Here is a 20768-nt window from a genome sequence, read left to right as displayed (position 1 = left end):
ATAAAATGTAATATGGACAACTGCAAAGTAAAGCACATATAGAAAAAAAAATCCAGGCTATAGCTACATGAAGCTAGGTTCCATATTAGGAATCACCACCCAGGAAAAGGATCCAGGCATTGTGAACAATAGGTTGGAATCTTTGGTTCAGTGTGTGGTAGTGGCCAAAAAGGCAAACTAAATATTAGGGGGAAGGGTGGCCAAATGATAAAGAAGATGGAACGACTCCCATATGAGGAAGGGCTACAGAGGTTAGGGTTCTTCAACTTGGAGAAGAGATGGTTGAGGTGTGATATGATAGAGATCAACAAAATCCTGAGTGAAGTGGAATGGGAAAACATGAATCTGCAGTTTTTCAACAAGTACAAAGACTATTATTATTATTAGCATTTGTATAGCGCTACCAGACGCACATAGCGCTGAACACCTGATACAAAGAGACAGTCCCTGCTCAAAAGAGCTTACAATCTAAGTAATACAGACAAAGAAGACAGTTACGGGTGAGGGAAGTAATGGGTGAGAAGGGAGGAAGGGACAAGGGGAGGGCAATTGTGGCTAGGAGCTAAAAGCAGCAGTGAAAAGGTGGGTTTTCAGCATAGATTTGAAAACAGGTAGAGATGGAGCTAGATGTATAGATCCAGGAAGTCCATTCCAGGCATAAGGTGCTGCGAGAGAAAAGGAGCGAAGCCTGGAGTTAGCAGTGGAGGAGAAGGAGGATGACAAGAGAGATTTGTCAAGCGAGCGGAGTTCACGGGGAGGAATGTAGGGAGAGATGAGAGCGGAGAGGTAATGGGGGGCTGCAGAGTGGATGCATTTAAAGGTCAGTACGAGAAGTTTAAACTGAATGCGGAAGCGGACAGGGAGCCAGTGAAGTGACTTGAGGAGCGGGCTAGTATGGGTATAATGATTCTGGTGGAAAATAAGTCGTGCCGCAGAATTTGGACAGATTGGAGAGGAGGGAGATGGCTGAGTGGAAGACCAGTGAGAAGTAAATTGCAATAGTCCAAGCAAGAGGCGACAAGGGTGTGGATAAGGGTTCTGGCAGCGTATTCAGAAAGGAAGGGGAGAATTTTGCTAATATTGTAGATAAAGGTAGATAAAGAAGCGACAGGTTTTGGCGATCTGTTGAATATGGGCAGAGAAGGAGAGAGAGGAATCAAAGATGACTCCAAGGTTACGAGCCGAGGAGACAGGGAGGATGTGAGAGCCATTAACAGAGATAGAGAAAGACTAGAGGAACTCCATGAAGTTACTAACTAAAAATAATAAAATAAAAAAAACTGGAGAAAATATTTTTTTTCACTCCAGAATTTATTGTTTAGAGGATATGGTAAAAACAGTGCAACTGATTAAAAAAAAAAAGTTTAGACAAATTTCTGTAGGAAAAGCCTATAAACTGTTATTAACCAGACAGACTTGGGGAAAGACATATTTTGCCTGGGTGTAAGAATCTAATCTACTCCTTGAGATCCTGCCAGCTACATGTGACCGTAATTGGCTTTTAATGGAAACACGATACTGCGTATGTTGAACTTCTGATTGATTCAATATGGCAGTTCCTTTGTTCTTAATGGTGTGGTAGATGATGTCAGAGACAGCCAATATATCCATAAATACCACCAAAACCATGCCTCTGCTGGGAGACAACACAATCAACAACTAGGTTTCAGTACTCTGACCCTGATGGAAGCTACACAGTGACAGAAAGGAATAAAACAAAAATAGAAATGTTTGAGAAACTGTCAGAGTCCATTCTATCACCTTATTTTTATTTATTTTATTTTATTGCATTTGTATCCCACATTTTCCCACCTATTTGCGGGCTCAGTGTGGCTTACAATACATTGTGAATGATGGAAATACAATGTGTTACAGTACAATTATGGGTTACATTATGAGGAGTTGTGGGAAGACAAAGTCAAGTCAAAACAACATGTAGAGCGTAGAAACTATGGAATGTTACAATGGGGAAAAGATAGGGCGATAGAACAATAGCACGAAAACCTTAAGGTAAAGTAATTTTATATGTGGGTGGAGTATTCGGTGTAAGAGAATTTAGAAGAAAGTGTATTGATGCATTTCTGTTAGTGTGTATGGACCTTAGAGTAGGAAGGTCTCAAAATCAGTCAATAGGTATTCAAAATTCTGTCTCTAAAAATCATCTTAAGATCTTCAGATTAAAATCCTCGAGAGATGCTGTCACGAAACACCTAGCCACCCGCCTGAGATTACCCCGCAGTCACTTAGAGAGTCTATCCCCAGCATAGCTCAGGTCAGCCTGCACCTGCCACTTGTGCTCTACACTGGCACCCTCCTCCCACAGACTGGGTCACAACCACCTTTGGGCGAGTCTCCCACTCTCAAATTATCCCCAATGATTTCTAGGTTACTGGGGCCACACTCTCAGCGGTCCCACAGTTCCCAGAAAGCACTCATAGACCCAGTGCACAAACCCCCAGGATTCTTTATCAGTCCAGACAAGCAGGGCGAAAAAACAGTTATGCTTGGTTTCTTAAAAATATTGAACAGTGGAACAAAATAGTGCAAATAGCAAACAATAACAGGTAACTGAAATATGGATCAATTATAACGCTAACTAAACATCTATATAATTCATCGAGCCTCAGCAAAGAGATCTGACGCAACAACTGCTGGGTAATTTCAAACTCCAGGCCAATTGGAGTCCAGTCAACAAATTTTAAAAGTATACTGCTCACAGTACTGTAGATTCACTTCTTCACTGAGTGAAACTGAAAGAGGTCATTCACTTTTCTATGACAGCTTTAACATAAAAATGTGCCATCTGCTGGCCAAACTGGAGAAATGCATTTCAAAATTAAGAAGACAAATTTAACTGTTCTGTCACAGATGCATTTTAGCTACCTAGTCTGAATACATTGCCGTTCCAATCCTGGAAATAACTAAGCAGGATAGGGATCCAAAAAAGAACTTGTCCCTTCTACAGCAGCAAATACTGTCAAAACCATTGGGGGGGGGGCATGGTTTGAAAGTGTTCCTATCTAACCAGCCAGGTTCCAGCTGGCACATGACTCAAACAATATTAAGCCTCTCTGCCTTATCCAAAATAAAAAAGTAAACTTCTTCCCTCTGTGGGGCCAAACCGAAGGTATCTGACACCCTAGACAAACCTACAGTTGTGCTTCCCTACCACCCCAAGGGTGGCTCAGAACCTTAATACCAACACCCCCCTTCCCTATCCCCCACCCCACAAGATATTCAGCATCTGCTCTTCCTTCCCACCCACCCCCGTTTCCAGCATCTACTTCCCCCTGCCAGACCTACTTCATTGCTCCTCCCACTTGCTGTTGCACACTGCTGCCATGCGACCTGGGCCTGCTGCACAAATCAGTATGGCCAGCATGGGGCCTTGAACATCTGCACATACTCAAAGCCGGCTGCATTCAACCCCCTCTGAACCCTTTCCTGTTTTGGAAGAGTAGTAGTAATAATAGCAGGTTTGGAGCATGCACAGATACATGCTAACTTATGCTTAGTGGTAAAGACTGCTTTGCTGATGTTGCTCTCCTCCTCCCCCCCCCCCCCCCCCATCACCCTGTGCCACCCTAAATAGAAACCTAGTCCTCCTAGTGGTTGTGCTGGCCTTGTCCCTCTGCAAGTTTTTCAACACAATTTTGAACCATGTAAAACAAATAGTGAGTGGTTCAAAGATGCTCTCTTAGCTTAGCATAGTATCTTTCTTAGGGGTCCTTTTACTAAGCTGCGGTAAAAAGTGGCTTATGTTAGTGTAGGTGCGGGTTTTAGGTGTGCGCAGAAATATTTTTCAACGTGTGGCAAAATCAAAATGGCCACGCGTCCATTTTGGGTGTCTGACCTTACCGTCAACCATATACCTAACGGTAAGGAACCTGTGCGGTAACGACCTATGCACGTCAGATGCCACTTGGTGCACGTCTGAAAATAAAAAATATTTTCCAGACGCGCATAACGTACGTGCACCAAGACTGAAATTACCACAAGAGGCACACGGTAGTCGGGAGGTAAGTTCACTTTGGCGCACGTTGGGTGTTCGTAGAGCTTTATGCAGCTTAGTAAAAAGGGCCCTAAACCTCTTAACAAGCTTTAAGTACAATGAGTCATCCTTTCATTTGGACCTTGTAAAACCTTATTTAGCACTGTTAGCTTGAGATATTTATTATTATTATTAGCATTTGTATAGCACTACCAGACGCACACAGCGCTGAACACCTGATACAAAGAGACAGTCCCTGCTCAAAAGAGCTTACAATCTAAATAATACAGACAGACAAGACAGTTACAGGTGAGAGAAGTAATGGGTGAGAAGGGAGGAAGGGACAAGGGGAGGGCAATTGTGGCTAGGAGCTAAAAGCAGCAGTGAAAAGGTAGGTTTTCAGCATAGATTTTAAAATAGGTAGAGATGGAGCTAGACGTATAGGTCCAGAAGTCTATTCCAAAGATATTTGCTTTGAAGATCAATGATTCCTAGTATTCATTTTAAATACTTTAAAAAACTAGTAGCAGAGACTAGTATCATTATTTGACCTATCTATAAGAAGTCACATTTAATCATTTCTTGTAATTCTGTCTCTTCAGTTTTGAGCGTTAGCATTTCTGCAGCGGAGACTTATTTTCCAGCTACTCTCCAACTAAACATTTTAATTCATAATTGACACTTTGAATAATGGTTACACGCAGCAGCAGGCAGCAGGGCAGTTTTGGCTGCAAAGGGAGACTTTATCAGGACTTTTGTTCTCTTAAGTTCACTTGGAAGATCGAGTTCACCCCTGACAAAGTCTTGTGCTGAAACTCGGCCAAATAGGATCTTTTTCTCAATAAAAGTTCCTTAATGAACCCTTGGTTCCTTTCAGGGCCGTGCCAACACGGTAAGTGAGGTAAGCACGGCAGGAGGGCACCGTCCTCTGGGGGGCGCCCTGCCGCGCCATGCTTACCTCACCCTCTCCCATGTCCCAACTGCCCGCCCTCTTCTCTCCCCCAACAAGATCCCTTTTAAATTTACCTCCGGCAGCGAACAAAGGCGCAGCGTTGGTGAAGGAGGCGGCGCTCCCGACGTCTCTACTAGTCTTCCCTTCGCTCAGTGTTCCGCCTTCTTCTGATGTCAAGGAAATGACGTCAGAAGAAGGCGGGACATAGAGCGAAGGGAAGACTAGAGATGTTGGGAGTGCTGCCTCCTTCACTGACGCTGTGCCTTCGTTCGCTGCCGGAGGTAAATTTAAAAGGGATCTTGGGGGGGGGGGGGGAGAAGAGGGTGGGCAGTTGGGACATGGCCCAGGGAGTGGGAGGGCAGCGATCACCTTCACGGGGGGGGGGCGCCAACTGATCATCTGCAGGGGGGCGCCACAGACCCTTGGCACGGCCCTGGTTCCTTTTCCTACTTTCTTGGACCACTGCCACTGACATTTATTTATTTATTTATTTATTTATTTATTTATTTTATTTTACTTTGGTTGTTTCTGAGTAGGTTTTCTCCTTCCCTTTTTATCACTTTAGACCAGTGTTTTCCAAGTCCGGTCCTGGAGTACCCCTTGCCAGTCAGGTTTTCAGGAAATCCACAATGCATATGCACGAAAGAGATTTGCATATCATGGAGGCAGTGACTTGGGACTAGACTTGGGAAACACTGCTTTAGACAATAACTAAGTTTTCTTTTCTTTTTTTCCCAGGAATCAGCTGAACTACATAACAGAAGAACTTAAGAACCCATACAAGTAAGACAGTACAGCAAACAAATCCAAGGAAATAGCTGTTTGTCATGTAACACCATAGTGGTACCTTCTCATTACACTTGACAAACTCACTTGCAGATGCTGACGTTGCATTTTGTCTGCACTGAAGCTTTATCTAATAAACACAACCAGTTCTTCTGGGCTGTTTTGGTAATAACAGTTTGAGCAGAGAACGCTGCTTTGTTCCTCCCCCCCCCCCCCCCCCTTACATTACTAGTCAGTTACATGATATGACCCCCTCCATCCACTCTCTGTAACTGATTTCTTTCTGCCAGAAAGTGATGCAGCCCTCACTGATCTTCGTTATGGATCAGGCAACACAGTTAATACAGCCCTGACTGTTAAAACAACTAACATTGCACAATGTTGGAAGGGATTGGAGTTAGCTCATGTTCAGAAGGAATGAATCCTCAGGAGCTTAGCCGAGATTGGGTGGCAGAGCCGGTAGTGGAAGGCGGGGATAGTGCTGGGCAGACTTATACGGTCTGTGCCAGAGCCGGTGGTGGGAGGCGGGGCTGGTGGTTGGGAGGCGGGGATAGTGCTGGGCAGACTTATACGGTCTGTGCCAAAACCGGTGGTGGGAGGCGGGGCTGGTGGTTGGGGGTGGGGATAGTGCTGGGCAGACTTATACGGTCTGTGCCCTGAAAAAGACAGGTAGAAATCAAGGTAAGGTATACACAAAAAAAAGGCACATGTGAGTTTATCTTGTTGGGCAGATTGGATGGACCATGCAGGTCTTTTTCTGCCGTCATCTACTATGTTACTATGATTTTTCAGTAGTAGCTCTAAGTGAATTACATTGAAGTACAGCCATGTATTCACTGTCTCCAAAGGGCTGACAGGTCTACAGGCCTGAAGCAGAAATTCTCTGTTAGAGCCATGTGCTGATGCCTAGCACAATGCTTCAAAATGCAAGAGTGACGTCAACAATGTGCTCCCCACGCAGTAACCAAATAGTATGCAAAATAGGCCCAGCAGCAAAAGTTTGCACTAGCATGGAAGAGTGCTCCAGACACATGTGCACATGGGTCTGTGCTAGTGACAGCTAGATCTTCCGCACAAATTGGCACCCAATGTTGTATGCGCACACATTTGCTTGAATGCCGTGCATAAAATGTTTGCAACACTAATATTTACCTGCAGAATACCATTCCAGCATATGCGCAAATCTATGTGCATGCAACTCCAGGCACTGATACAAGGAGTGAGGAACAGAAGACGAGGAAATCAAAGCTAGACAAATAAAATGAGTCTTTATTGCTTCCAAAAGCGCTGCAAATGTACTGTCAAAAGATTCAACACGGCTGTGTTTCAGCAGATGTGCCTTTGTCAGGAGCCTAGACCCTAACCACCGAGAGGGGGGGCAAAATTCCCTAGGCCTGAGCCTCCAGGAAGGGCCCGGTGCAGGGGTCTCTCTCTCTCTCTCCTGTTCCTGATGGGACCCAGGTGATCGCGTTCCGACAGGAGCAGGAGAGCGAAAACTCTGGCGCCGGGCCCCCACCTTGCATTGCCTGTCTAGCAGCTGCTGGGCCCTCAGGTTGCTCATGCTCAGTTTTGAGACTGAGCATCTGCAACCTGAGGAAAGGAGCCACAGGGGCAGGCAATGCTGGGCAGAGGAAAGAGCCGTGCTGCCTGCAGCTGGCAGAGCCAGCCAAGGTACTTCGGGCGGCTGGCAGCGGTGGTGGCGATGATTTGGGGGGGGGCAGTGGCAGCGATGACAATTCTGCCCCAGGCCTGGTGGCGGCGGCCATGTCCTGGGCCCAGCTCAGTCTCTTAGCGGCCCTGCCCCTGCATTAAAAAAAATAAAAATCTCTAAATTGGCAGAGCAGCGCCTCACGTCTATGTGAAAGCGACAGATTGCCTTGGGCCTTCCCTCACTGTGCTCCACCCTCACGGAAATAGGAAGTTACAACAGATGAGGGTGGGACACAGTGAGGGAAGGCCCGAGGTGATTTGCCGCTTTCACACAGACACGATTTAGAGATTTTTTTTAATGCAGGGGGCCCGGTGGCAGACACTACAGAAGGGGGCTGTCGACAGAGCTGATGGTAGGCAGGTGGAGACTGGGGACTGCAGCGCCAGTGGCCTGGGAGAAGGAGTAGTAGCAATTGGGGAGGGGTGGCGGGGTTGCCTTGCCCCGGGCCCAGCTCAGTCTCTCAGCGTCCCTGCTGTTGACAGCCCTTGAGGATTGGGAATGAAGACTGAGGATCTAGGAGATACAACTATTTTTGATTAGAGTATGCATTACCTCTTATGGTTCCAGAATAAATAAGTGATCTTCCTGCTTTTGAAAGGTTGTATTGCTAAAGGCAATGATCTGGGGAAAAGAAATTATTCATGTACAAAATATGAATTGCTTTAAGGACTACAGGTCACCAATTTTTCTTTGTCATCTTTATTAGGAGAGGAGCTATGGATAGAGTAGACAGATATATTAACCCTATATATATTTTTTTTCTTTTTTTAGAAATCTACCATTGGCTATAATAATTGGAATTCCTTTAGTAACCGTCTGTTACATTCTGATCAATATTGCATACTTTACTGTAATGACCCCAACAGAGCTTCTCCAGTCACCAGCTGTTGCTGTGGTAAGCTAGTTTTTAAGATTTATTCAAACCTTTTACTAAGATAGTGTTGCAGAGCTTTCTAAAAAAAATTGTTTATAACTTTAAATAAGTCATTACAACTGAGCCGAGGTGCACCCTTGTGGATATGTATAGCAATTTCTAAATCTGTGTACTCTAAGATGAGAGAGAGTCTTGAAAGATGATTTTCTCTGTATATTGAAGTCACTCAACCAGTATCTATTTTGTGTCCATTTGAAAAATTAAGTAAATCTGGTCACAGAACTTAAATTCATATAACGTAGCATAAAAAGTTGATTTCTTTAAAAAATAATCCTTACCTTTTAAAAACAAATTCTCAGTTTCTTTGATACCGGGAGAACACATGCACTATAGGTTTAATTTTATGTGCAAAGATAAGTGATGGGGAGGTGTACCCATTTAGAAATATACTATGCTGATAAACCCCTTGTCTTCCGAGCAAGATACAAAGTAGAGCATGGATCCTAGGCCACTTACCTTGCCAAATGAATTTCAAAAGGCTGGTTTACAGAGAGCTAAGCAGCGGCTACAAGTAAGCATCAGTATGACCTGGAAAAGATAGAGCAATTGGGGTAATACATTTATTTTCCCTGTGGCAATTCTTCCAAACCAAGACAAAGTCAAGGATTCCCAGCGATCTAGGTCCTCCCTAATCTCTTTAATCAGGGGAACATAATTGGCAGAAGTCAAATGTTCAAGCTTTTTAGTAATAAAGATCTCCATATATCGCAAATCATTAGGCACATAAGTCAAAGGATAAAGTTGTTGACAAACCCGGTAGTCCTCAGCAGATAAGCCCTTCATTTTGGTTAAATTCATTTTAAACTCAGAAACCTGTCCATTAGAGTCAAATTCCTGAAAAAGTGCTGGGAGAGACTCTAAAGGAGAAGAGAGGGTCAAAAGAACATCATTGGCAAAAACAGCCACTTTAGATTCCCATTCTCCCAGCTTCAGTCCCCGAATCCATGGATAGTGCTGGGCAGACTTATGCGATCCGTGCCAGAGCCGGTGGTGGGAGGCGGGGCTGGTGGTTGGTGTGCGCCCATTTTGGGTCTGAGACCTTACCGCCAGCCATTGACTTAGTGGTAAAGTCGCACGGTAACTGCAGTAATCATCTACAGGCGTACAATGATGATTACTGCCAGGTTTCAGTCGCGTGCAGGAAAATAAAATTTATTTTCCAGCGCACGTAGCAGATGCACGTAAAATCTGAAATTACCGCCCAGGCCTCACGGTAGCAGGGCGGTAACTCCAAATTGACACCCATTGGGCACCCATTGCCTAAGCATCTTAGTAAAAGGGCCCCTTAGTGGAACGTTTGTCCTCCCATCTTCCAATAATCATAGGGGAAGACCAGGTAAGGTTTGTCAGAGGGAGACAGTCAGTACGACATATTAGAAAGGTATTGTTAGGGATGCTGCACTGCCAGAAACACAAATTGCCTTCTTTGCTTGCCAGTTTGGATGCAGAGAAGGCCTTTGATAAAGTCACCTGGCCTTTTCTATTGACACTTTAGTTTACATTGGGCTTCAGGGATGGATAATAGCAGCTATTCGAACATTATACACTGATCCAAAGGCTTCTCTCATAGTGAATGGCATCAGGACTGAGTCTTTTTCAGTAGCGGTAGGCACAAAACAGGGATGCCCTCTGTCCCTACTTCTCTTTTTGATAATGCTAAAACCTCTGTTATATGTGCTTCAGCAGGCATGAGAAGTGGAGGGAGTCAGACTGGGCACAGCAGAAATCAAGGTGTTGGCATTTGCAGATGACCCTGTTACTAGTATTAACCAATCCACACCATTCATTACCGAATATGCTGTCCCTGTTACAGTGTCATAGTACCTAGTTGGGGTTTACTCTGAATTAACAGAAGTCTAAAGCATTGCTGCTACTTTCTTCAATTAAATATTCTTGGAGGGGTGACTTTCCACTGTCATGAGCAGACACCTCTCTAAAAGATTTGGGTACAATAATTCCGTCCAATTTAACATTGCTTTACAAATTGAGGGCCCCTTTTACCAAGCTGTGGCAAAAGGGGGACTGTGTTGGCGCTGGCACCAGTGGCGTAGCTAGGTGGGGCCACAGGGGCCTGGCCCCCCAAATTTGCTCTGGGCCTCTGGTTGGTTGGTGGGGGTCCCCAATACCCACCAGCTGAAGACTTCATCCAGCGCTGGTCTGCGACTGCTCTGCCGCATTCACTGCCCTGCTTTCTTCCCCTCATGTTGGGCATGCCCCCTTTAGTGAAATTGAGCATGCTCAGTTTCACTAAAAGGAGTGTGCTGGACATGAGGGGAAGAGAGAGCAGGGCAGGCAATGCAGCGGTGCCAGAGACCAGCGCTGGGTGAAGTCTTCAGCTGGTGGGGGTTGGGAACCCCCACCAGCCAATTATTTGCAGCGGCGTTAGGTGGTGGAGGAGGGGTGGTGAGGCAGAGGGGGGTGGTGGCGACCAAAATATGCCCCCCCCCCACCTTGGGCTCTGGCCCCCTCCCACCTCGAGGTCTGGCTACGCCCCTTGCTAGCGCACATCAAAAACATGCCGTGCAGTTAACACAGAGCAGCAATCATTACTGACTGTAAATGGCATGGCAGTTCGCACGAAATGCAGTTAGCTATACCATTACTTCTAAACGCTGGAGGCACATCTAACTAGTTGGAGTTTTAGAATTACCATAATGAGTATAAATGTGCATACATTGGAGATTCATATGCAAATCTCTATCATGCATATTTATTGCGGTAACCCTGAAAACACAATTGGATAGGTATACCTCCAGGAGAGGGTTCGGAAGAACTGAGCTACACCTTGGCAGCATATTATCTTCAGTAACTTCCTTTGTGTTAACTGCAAGAGGAAGGCCCCAACTATTCCATGGCAATTAGCCCATGCTAACGGTCAACACATTAGAGACGGTATTAAACATGTACTGCAGTTTAATCGATAGGCACCTATATGTTCAATCCTCTGAAGGCGCAGCTTAATGCAGTGATTCCCAAACCTGGTCCTGGAGGCACCCAGCCAGTCAGGTTTTCAGGATATCCACAATGAATCTCCATGAAAGAGATTTGCAGGCACTGTCTCCACTGTTTCAAATCTCTCTCATGAATATTAATTGTGGATATCCTGAAAACCTGTCTGGTTGGGTGCCTCCAGGACCAGGCAGGTTTGGGAATCACTGGCTTAATGTATACAAAAAGGCTTTGATGGTTGGAATTTTTATCTTTGTCAGTAGATTTGAGACTCTGTACATCCGACAATTATCTTATAATGATCATTTACCATCCACCATGGCTTAATTGATTTTCTCCTAGACTTTTGGAGATCGTGTTCTGTACCCAGCTGCCTGGATAGTCCCTCTTTTTGTGGCATTTTCTACAATTGGAGCAGCGAACGGAAGCTGTTTCACAGCTGGCAGGTACCTCTTCACAGACCATGCAATGCAATCTCTGGCTCATTGCTATACTACTTAAAAGTTAAGCAAGACACTTGTCCACTTAAGTAAACATACATGTTCTTATAATCTCTATCATTAATACAGGGAAAGAAAAATCTTGATGGACTTATTTTAAATTATTCAGTATGGCTTCTTATTTTCCATGGTGATATCTTTGTACTTTCAAGCTCCTGGAGATGGCATAGCCTGCATCCCAGAAGGAAAGATAAACATAACTTAAGAACACAAGTTCAGATTATTCCATTTGTAAAGGTGGGATAAAAATATGCCTTTTGGTAATAGCAAGAGTGCAATGTATTAAAAAAATTGTTGTTTTGTAAATAAGTGCTGTCTTTTATTAGGTTAGTATATGTGGCAGGCCGTGAGGGTCATATGCTAAAACTATTGTCCTATGTTAGCATCAAACGATTAACACCAGCACCTGCTATCATCTTTCTAGTAAGTATTTATCTAAAAACTGTTCATGTGTTCTAAAACTATGATTTTTTTTTTAGTCTTTAGATTGTGAACATTTTTGTATGTATATTAGAAACATTTGGTTAATTTTAGTCTCATGAGTGAAGCCACACACAAGGGCAGTCGAGCAAAAGCTGTGAACCCTTTAGGAAGGTCTGTATTTTGGCACAACTTAAAATAAAAATGTAATTAGTTCCTAATCTAAATTCTTATGAGAAAAACATAACCCCACTGAATAAGTAACTCAGATAAAAGGGGTAGATTTTATTTATTTAACGAAGATCAATGTGTGAACTCTCCATTAATTGATGGCATCTCGTTGAGCAGCAATAAATTTTGACCAGTCTTTCCTTAAGGAATTTTGGTCCATTCTTTCATATAGCACTGCTTCAACCCTGACATTTGAGGGCTTCTTTGAATAAACAACTTGCTTCAGGTCTTGCCACAAAGTTTCAAACTTTGACTTGGCCAATCAAACACTCTTCTTTGGCCAGTCTGTTGTATTTTCACATAAAATATGCAGGTTTGTTTATTTATTTATTTATTTATTTATTGCATTTGTATCCCACCTTTTCCCACCTATTTGTAGGCTCAAAGTGGCTTACATAGTTTTGTTAACACAGTTAATCCTGGATGTCAGGTACAATTATTGTTGTGCAGAGACTAATTAAGGGAAGAAGTAGAGAGAAGAAGGAAGGAATTTATTAGGTATAGTAGACAGTGGGTTTTCAGAAGTGGATTAGTGAGGTTTTTTGAAGAAATATGTCTTGAGGGATTTGCGAAAGATAGTTGTTTCGTTGATTGTTTTCATGTCTCTAGGTAGTGTGTTCCATAGCTTCGTGCTCATGTAAGAGAAGGTGGTATCATGCATCAGCTTGTATTTTAGTCCTTTGCAGCTGGGGAAATGCAGGTTGAGAAATTTGCAAGATGATTTTGTGCCATTTCTTGGAGGTAGGTCCACGAGGTTTAGCATGACCCACATTTAGTTCAGATTTAGTTCACAGATGGATGGCCCGACATTATTCTGTAAAACTTTCTAACATAAAGCAGAATTCATGGTTCGATCGGTGATGGCAAGTTGCCCAGGTCCTGGCGCTGCAAAACAGCCCACCCCACACCATGATGCATCTACCACCATGCTTTACAATCTGAATGAGATTCTTACTTTAGTAGGCAGTGTTTGTGTTTTTCTAAAAAAAAAAAAAAGTGACTGTAAAGTTCAATTTTTGGTTGTCTAGAGAACATTTTACCAGAAGTCTTGTAGGTAATCTAGATTGTTCTTTTTTGTAAACCTTTTAACAAGTAGGAATTTTCTTGAGTGATCTGGATTGGCCAGGATCCTGGGCTTGATGGAGCTTTGGTCTAATCCAGAATTGCAATTTTAATGCTTCTAGTAGTATTTTTAGCTTTTTCCCTGATGTTTGACCCATGAACCCTTATCAGCCACAGTGAAAGGAGTTGCAAATCTTTAGACATTATTATGGAATTCTGTGTGACCCCATGGATGAAATTCTGGTTTGCTTTTAGGGCAGGATGACAGCTCCTGAGTCACTGTAGACTGATAGTGGATGGAATGAATCTCAAATTTTAGAAATGGTCTTGTATCCCTGACAAAACAGACCCCAGCTTTAGGAGTTCCCCTTAAATTTTTAGGGTAAACTCAAAACCTTTTGAATCCATATAGAGGTCAGGATGCCCAAACCCAGTCCTGCAGATTTTCTCTGCAGGGTAGTATGCTACTCAATTATTTTAGCACCTGATTCTAATTAATCAATTAAAGGGAAAGGGGATGGGATTTGATATTCCACCTTTCTGTGGTTGCAATCAAAGCAGCTTATATATTATATACAGGAGGTATTTATTTTGTACCTGCGGCAATGGAGGGTTAAGTGCCCAGAGTCACAAGGAGCTGTAGACTGGGACTTGAACCCAGTTCCCCTAGTTCTCAAGCCACTACACTAACCATTAAGCTACTCCTAAGGAAAACTGAGGGGTTCACTATTTCACACATTGATTCTGAATTAGTCTTATTGTTTCTACTATGTACTTTTACTATGTCTCAAAATACATGTAATTGTATATTCTTTTATTGTTTAAGAAGCGACTGGTTTCAATTAAACATGGGGTACCATAGTAAAAGACTGTAATTCTCATTACACTTGAGATTAAAACCTTTTTCTCAGCAGCATAATATGGATTTAATGACTATTTTTGGGTGTCAGTGGGGTGAAGAGAGAGGCCAATGGTTCCTCTTGTCACTTTGAGTGGAGGAGTAACCTAATGGTTAGAGCAGCAGGCTGAGAACCAGGGGAGCCCAGTTCAAATCCCACAGCAGCTTCTTGTAATTTTGGGCAACTCACTTAACCCTCCATTGCCTATAAACTTAGGGCTCCTTTTACAAAGCTGCACTAGCAATTCCCATATGGCAAGTGCGACAAAGCCCATGCGATTGCCAAATGCCTACTACACCTGAATGTACACTGCTGCAATAGCTTTCAGGTTTGCAGGCAGTATATAAGAAATAAATAACCTAGGAACCAGCTTTTACTGGAGTTATATCACCAGGAACCTTCATTCACAACCATATAAGATTTTCTCCTCTATTCTCTCTCTCTCTCATCTAATCCAGTTGCTGCAACGAAAGTTCTCTCCAAGGCTGTAGTTCTCTCTGGAATCTCATTCAATGTGCACTCAATCTAGTTACTAAGGTAGTGGATGTCACTGTTATGTGATAGCTGGGAAAGGGCTTGTTTTAGAAACATAGAAACATGACGGCAGATAAGGGCCAAGTGGCCTATTCAGTCTGTCCATCCTCAATAACCACTAACTCTTCCCTTCGTAACGGATCCCACATACCTGTCCCACTCTTTCTTAAATTTCGACACAGTCCTCATCTCCATGACCTCCACTGGGAGGCCATTCCATGCATCCACCATCCTTTACTTCATCGAATGCCCCCTCATTCCAGAGTTTTCCTTCATTTGAAAAAGGCTCACCTAGTTGTGGAGATTTTTCCATTTCTATTGTTTCAACCTTTATGTCAGATAATACATTTTCCATTCTCTACTATTATACAAAGAGGTTAGATACTGAAATATCTTGAAACAGACTTCAGGTTCTAAAGGATTTCATTAACTGTTAGCTACAGGACAGAAGTGATCAAGTGCTGAAATCATTACTTCAGTTTAACAATTCTTAATTTATTTTATAGGGTATTGTGGCTATTATTTACACCATCCCTGCTGATATCAATACTCTCATCAACTACTTCAGTTTTGCTGTGTGGATATTTTATGGTTTGACCATATCTGGACTCATTGTTATGAGGTTTACAAAGAAAGATCTTAAAAGACCAATCAAGGTAAGACCTGTCTCTACGTCTAGGAAAATCATGAAAGAGCCAGGGATTTAGTAAAATAAAGAGGATTTTTTAATGGTGCATTTTTAGCTTATTTTACCAAACAATGCTTACAAAGTTATTCATATACAAGCATAATAAATTACTGCCCCAATGAGCTTGCAGTCCAACTGGGAAATCATGGTGGTAATGCTATAATTTTGGTCTAAGATTTAGGTGCCCCAATGCCATGCGCTCAGCACCAATTCTATAATGGCTTCTTGGTGCCAAGATGCCATTTTCATAAGTCAGCATCAAGGAGATTTAATTGACAGGAGATGGCGGGAGCCAGTAGGCGGAGCTTGCAGCCATACAAAGTAATGTATTTTGAGTGTATCAAAGACGGTGGTGGCTGTGTAGGGAAGCAATTAAACCTCCTTGGGTGTAGACAGTTTCAGCCTTGTCACATGAACACCCTGCCAAATTTGGGATGTGGCATGGGAATGGTTTTAATAGCTGGTCTTAAAGGACAGTATTAAGAAAACTGTGAAATTTGCCTCTCTTGTTATGTTAACCTACATTTCTTTCTTTATAACAGGTCCCCTCACCATCCCCATGTCCAAAAGGCAGCTGTAGTAAACTAGATACAGACTGCCCAAAAGTTGCAGATCTTCCCTGAACTCTGCTTTTTCTTTTCCAGGTACCTATAGTCATCCCTGTCCTTGTGGTTTTAGTCTCTATTTACTTGGTCTTGGCTCCAATTATCGATTCGCCTGACTGGGCATATCTCTACTGCACTTTATTTATTTTCAGTGGTCTGGTTTTTTACATCCCTTTCATTCACTTCAAAGTTCGCTGGGCTCAAAAAATCACAAGTAAGTATAATGTTTATTGATAAGATAAATATCTTGGTGTCTATTTAATACCAACAAAAATGCCTGATGGGAAAGGTATCTCTACAATGGTCACATTTAAGTCCTCATATTATTAGGAAGAGGAACCAAGCAAGTTCAGTGTATGAACCTGATCCCATTTTGTTTAGCGTGTGCCAGGGGCATAGCCAGACTTTGGTGGGAGGGGGGTCCAGCGCCCGAGGTGAGGGGGCACATTTTAGCCCCCCCTAGTGCCGCCAACCCCCCGCCATTACCAACCCTCCCCATTGCCTACCCACCGCCACTTTTGACAACCTCCCGCCCTCTCGACCCCCCCCCCCCCGCGAACCCTCCCCCGCCATCGCCTACCTTCGGTTTTGCTGGTGGGGGACCCCAGGACGTCAGTATGCAACAGAAAGAAGGCTTTTTTCACTGCAGGACGAAAAGGACGTCGGCTGGCGGGGATTGGGGTCCTCCGCCAGCAAAACCGAAGGTAGGCGATGGCGGGGGAGGGTTCGCGGGTGAGGGGTCCAGGAGATCTACGGGGTCCCAGGCCCCCTCAGGCTCCACATAGCTACGCCACTGGCGTGTGCATGGCCAAAAAGTAGTTTGGTTCATGTTGGGTTAAAATAAAATTTTCTAGATTTTTGGCAATTTTTTTTAATGTCCATTTAATCTTTGTTTTGTTTAGGCATGTACTGTATGTGCATAAGAAGTTAACCTTTTCCACTTGGTTAAATATTTGATGTTATTCATGCCCAACTGGAATATTTTTACTGTACAAATTGTACTGTAACTACTGCACACCTGCATGGTGTGGGACAATGATCAGAACAGGACAATAAAAATGTCCCACGATGTTGGACAGTCAAGATTCTCTCAACTTAATTTTTTTTTAAGGTAGACCATCCAAGCAGTTTTTATTCATTACTATTCATCAATACACACAGCGGCTTCATTAGGATTTTCCCATTGCTTTTCCTCTTCAGTTTGAATGTGGAATATTAGGAAAGCCGTTTGTATGTCAAGAAACAGGAAGCAGAGGCTGCCTCTGCTACCTACATTTACCTGCTAGAAGTGAAAATGAGTTAAGTGGAATTGATTATCATATTTCCTCTCTCTCTTGGTTTTGTAACAAGAGTGACAGACCTGAAATTACAACCACCAAAACAAACCCAACGATTGCTGTAACTGCCAATGAAAGTGGACAACAGCACAGTTTTCCCCATGTTCCATGGTGTAGGCATTTGATCAGAAATGGAAAAATAAACATTTCTCACACTGTGAGACAGTCGAGATCCACTCAATTAAAATTGACATTAACACCAGTTTGGAATACTGTACTTACTGTAAATATATCCCAGTGGGTGAGACATACTATCAGAACAGGAAATTAGAATATCCCACGATGTAGGAGAGATGAGTGGAGAAGGTTAAAAATGTATGCAATTGATTATAGGCACACTAATTTTTAGATTTATTTATTTGTTGCATTTGTATCCCACAATTTCCCACAATACATCATGAATAGTGGAAATGAGAAGAGAATAAACAATTGGTATTACAGAAGGATTTTGGGTTACATGATAATGATAACGCATAGTAGTGAAATAGCAAGAAAGCATTATAAGACAGTTCTGGATACATGTGGGGTTTCACGTGTTTTGATCTTTGTGATATGTCTTGTCGAAAAGATAGGTCTTCAGTAGTTTGCGGAAGCTGGCTAATTCAGTGATCGTTTTTAGGTTGCGTGGTATCGCGTTCCAGAATTGTGTGCTCATATAGGAAAAGGTTGATGCGTGCATTAGTTTATATTTTAGACCTTTGCAGTTAGGGAAGTGAAGATTGAGGAGTGTGCGGGATGATTTTTTTGGCGTTCCTGGGTGGTAGGTCTATTAGGTCTGACATGTAGGCTGGGGCATCACCATGGATGATTTTATGAACTAGGGTGCACACCTTGAACGTGATACGTTCTTTGAGTGGGAGCCAGTGTACCTTCTCTCGTAGTGGTTTTGCACTTTCATATTTTGGTTTTCCGACTATGAGTCTGGCTGCAGTGCACAAATGATTTGTGTGCACTTTACATTTTTGGGTGCCCAAACAATGTGGATTCATGACATCTATAATCACAATGTATTAAAAAATTATCCAAATAGTGTAGCTAATGCCAAATGCTAATCTTCTACTACTCCCAAGCACTGCTGAAATTTATTGTTAATGCTTTCCCCACAGAACCAATAACGAAGCACCTGCAGATGCTGATGGAGGTTGTTCCATCAGAGAAAGTTAAAGAATAAGAAAACTGAGATTGCCCGTTTTTATACAGACTTGTGAAGCAGCAACTGGAACGTATTTAATGTTTACATTGGGTATTCACAACTGTTCAAAATTCAGAATTCAATTTTGTAACATTTCAATGGAAAAATTAGTGGTATATTGTTAACAATAACATATCAGAATACAATATCTTTTTATGGGATTCACTGCAGTTCTTGACTAGCTTTCTGGAGCTGCACTCCCTTCATCAGACCTGAAAAACCTGCCATGTTCATGGTGGAAAGGGGTTTCATCGACTGCAGACAGCTCCTTCTTGCATATGGCTGCAGATAGATCTGGTCCCTGATGAAAGCACCAAGGGTTCAGAGTTCTGAGTTCCTGGTCCCAATCAGCAGGATGCAGGCAGGGTCATGCAGCCCAAGAACAGAAAAGGGTTCAAGAGCACGAATAAGTCACAGGGCCAGCTTTAAACTGCTGGAGGCAGCCCCAGATTCAAGCTCTAGAGACCTGGGCTCATCAACTGGCCAGATTTTGAATGCAAATTTATCTTATGCAGATGCATTGTGGGTATTTTGAAACCTAGAGTGGCTTAGGGTTTTCTGAGGTTGGGGTTAAGAATTCCTGTTCTGGAGTTTTCTAGGAAATTCGTTGACAGAGCTGGTCTTAGGCAGGGGCAGTCGCACAGAGCCTTGTGCTTCCAGGGGCCCTGCAGCAGCCTCAGCAAGTTCCTCTCTCTCCTTCCCACCTTGCATCCAGCATCTCTCCCTCCCTCCCAGATCCTCTAATGTTGCTTTCATCACAGGCACCAGCTGTGCTTGAGGCACACTACTGTGGCCAACATCAGGGCCTTGCCTTTGCTGGTCCTGCCTGTGCATAAGCAGGAAGTTACCTCATGGAAGGCGGGACCAGCAGAGGGAAGCCCCGACATTGGCCACAGCAGTGTGGCTTAAGCAACTGTAGAGGATCCAGGAGGGAAGGAGATGCCTGATTTGAGGTGGGGAGAAGGGAGAAATATGTTGGATCAGTGCTGGACTATAATGACTGCTAGATGGAAATGCGACAAACCTGGGGGGGGGGGCTCAAGAGAGATGGACATGTGCTGGACTGGGGGTAGAATTGGAGGCAGATGAAGATGTGTTGGACTGGGGGGGGGGGGGGGGGGGGGGAGTGTTTTGCACATGTGAGCAAGTTGCATTATTCTGCCAGCTTGTAGATTCTGGGTACAGATCTGTAGCAGTCCCATTTGTTCTGTTTTTCTCACTAGACAGTGTTTTACAGTGTTGCTTTTCCACTGCACTGATAAGGTTGTTTCTTTTTGCATTCTGGGAGTTACTGCTGTTAGTACAGTAAGGTTCTGAGTGTTTTTGCATGACTTTGTGCTTAGTGTTTTGCAGTGGAGGGATTGTGTGTTGGCCTTACTAAGGTGACTTCAAAACTTTGATTTTAGTTTTTCATAACATCAGACAGGGATTTGTGAAATAATCATCAATGTACATACATATGTTAATGTTTTACAGTAATGGAGGCATTTTAAAGTACTTTGCCCACATATGTGGATCTCTTCTTAGTTAATTAATATTTGTCTTTATATTCGCTTCTATGTTATGAGAATTGGACCTTCTAATTGAACTGAATGCTTTCTGGTTATTTTTATTGCTTTATACTGGGTCAATAAAATTATACAAAAGGGGTCAAAATTGTCTGTTTGCCTGTAGGTCTGACAGCAAAATAACTCTCTGGAAAATGTAATGGGAATAGGTTGAAACTTGGCATGAAGAAGAAAAAAACTCCATGAGTTTAAAAATGGGCAAAACCAGACAGGAAATTCCAGAGAAATAATGTCCCTACAATAGCCCTGATGCATTTCTATGGGAGGAGGAGTTACAGCTTCTGGTAGCATAGAAAAATTAATGGAATGGGATAAAACCAGTATAAAAAGACATTATGGTAAAAAAAAAAAAAAGAGGGTCTAATCAGACTGAATTCCAAAAATACTTCCTCCCCCCACTAAAGAAAAA

General features: G+C 43.1%; 1 protein-coding gene across 5 annotated transcripts in view; it reads left to right on the top strand.

Annotated features, from left to right (window-relative positions):
• Nucleotides 1–19814, top strand: part of SLC7A9 (solute carrier family 7 member 9) — a 93611-nt gene extending 73797 nt beyond the window's left edge. For all 5 annotated transcript variants that reach the window (XM_030204412.1, XM_030204413.1, XM_030204410.1 and 2 more), the window contains 7 exons: nucleotides 5682–5726; nucleotides 8212–8335; nucleotides 11666–11769; nucleotides 12150–12246; nucleotides 15476–15625; nucleotides 16302–16476; nucleotides 18706–19814. In XM_030204412.1, the coding sequence (XP_030060272.1) occupies nucleotides 5682–5726; nucleotides 8212–8335; nucleotides 11666–11769; nucleotides 12150–12246; nucleotides 15476–15625; nucleotides 16302–16476; nucleotides 18706–18770 (760 nt within the window). In that variant the 3' untranslated portion in view covers nucleotides 18771–19814. The remainder of the gene's footprint in view (nucleotides 1–5681; nucleotides 5727–8211; nucleotides 8336–11665; nucleotides 11770–12149; nucleotides 12247–15475; nucleotides 15626–16301; nucleotides 16477–18705) is intronic.
• The last annotated feature ends 954 nt before the right edge of the window (nucleotides 19815–20768 follow it).

The sequence above is a fragment of the Microcaecilia unicolor genome, chromosome 5 (genome assembly GCF_901765095.1).
Source record: "Microcaecilia unicolor chromosome 5, aMicUni1.1, whole genome shotgun sequence".
Lineage (NCBI taxonomy): Eukaryota > Metazoa > Chordata > Amphibia > Gymnophiona > Siphonopidae > Microcaecilia > Microcaecilia unicolor.
Note: the sequence above shows the minus strand (reverse complement) of the source record. Positions and strands in the feature narration are given on the sequence as shown.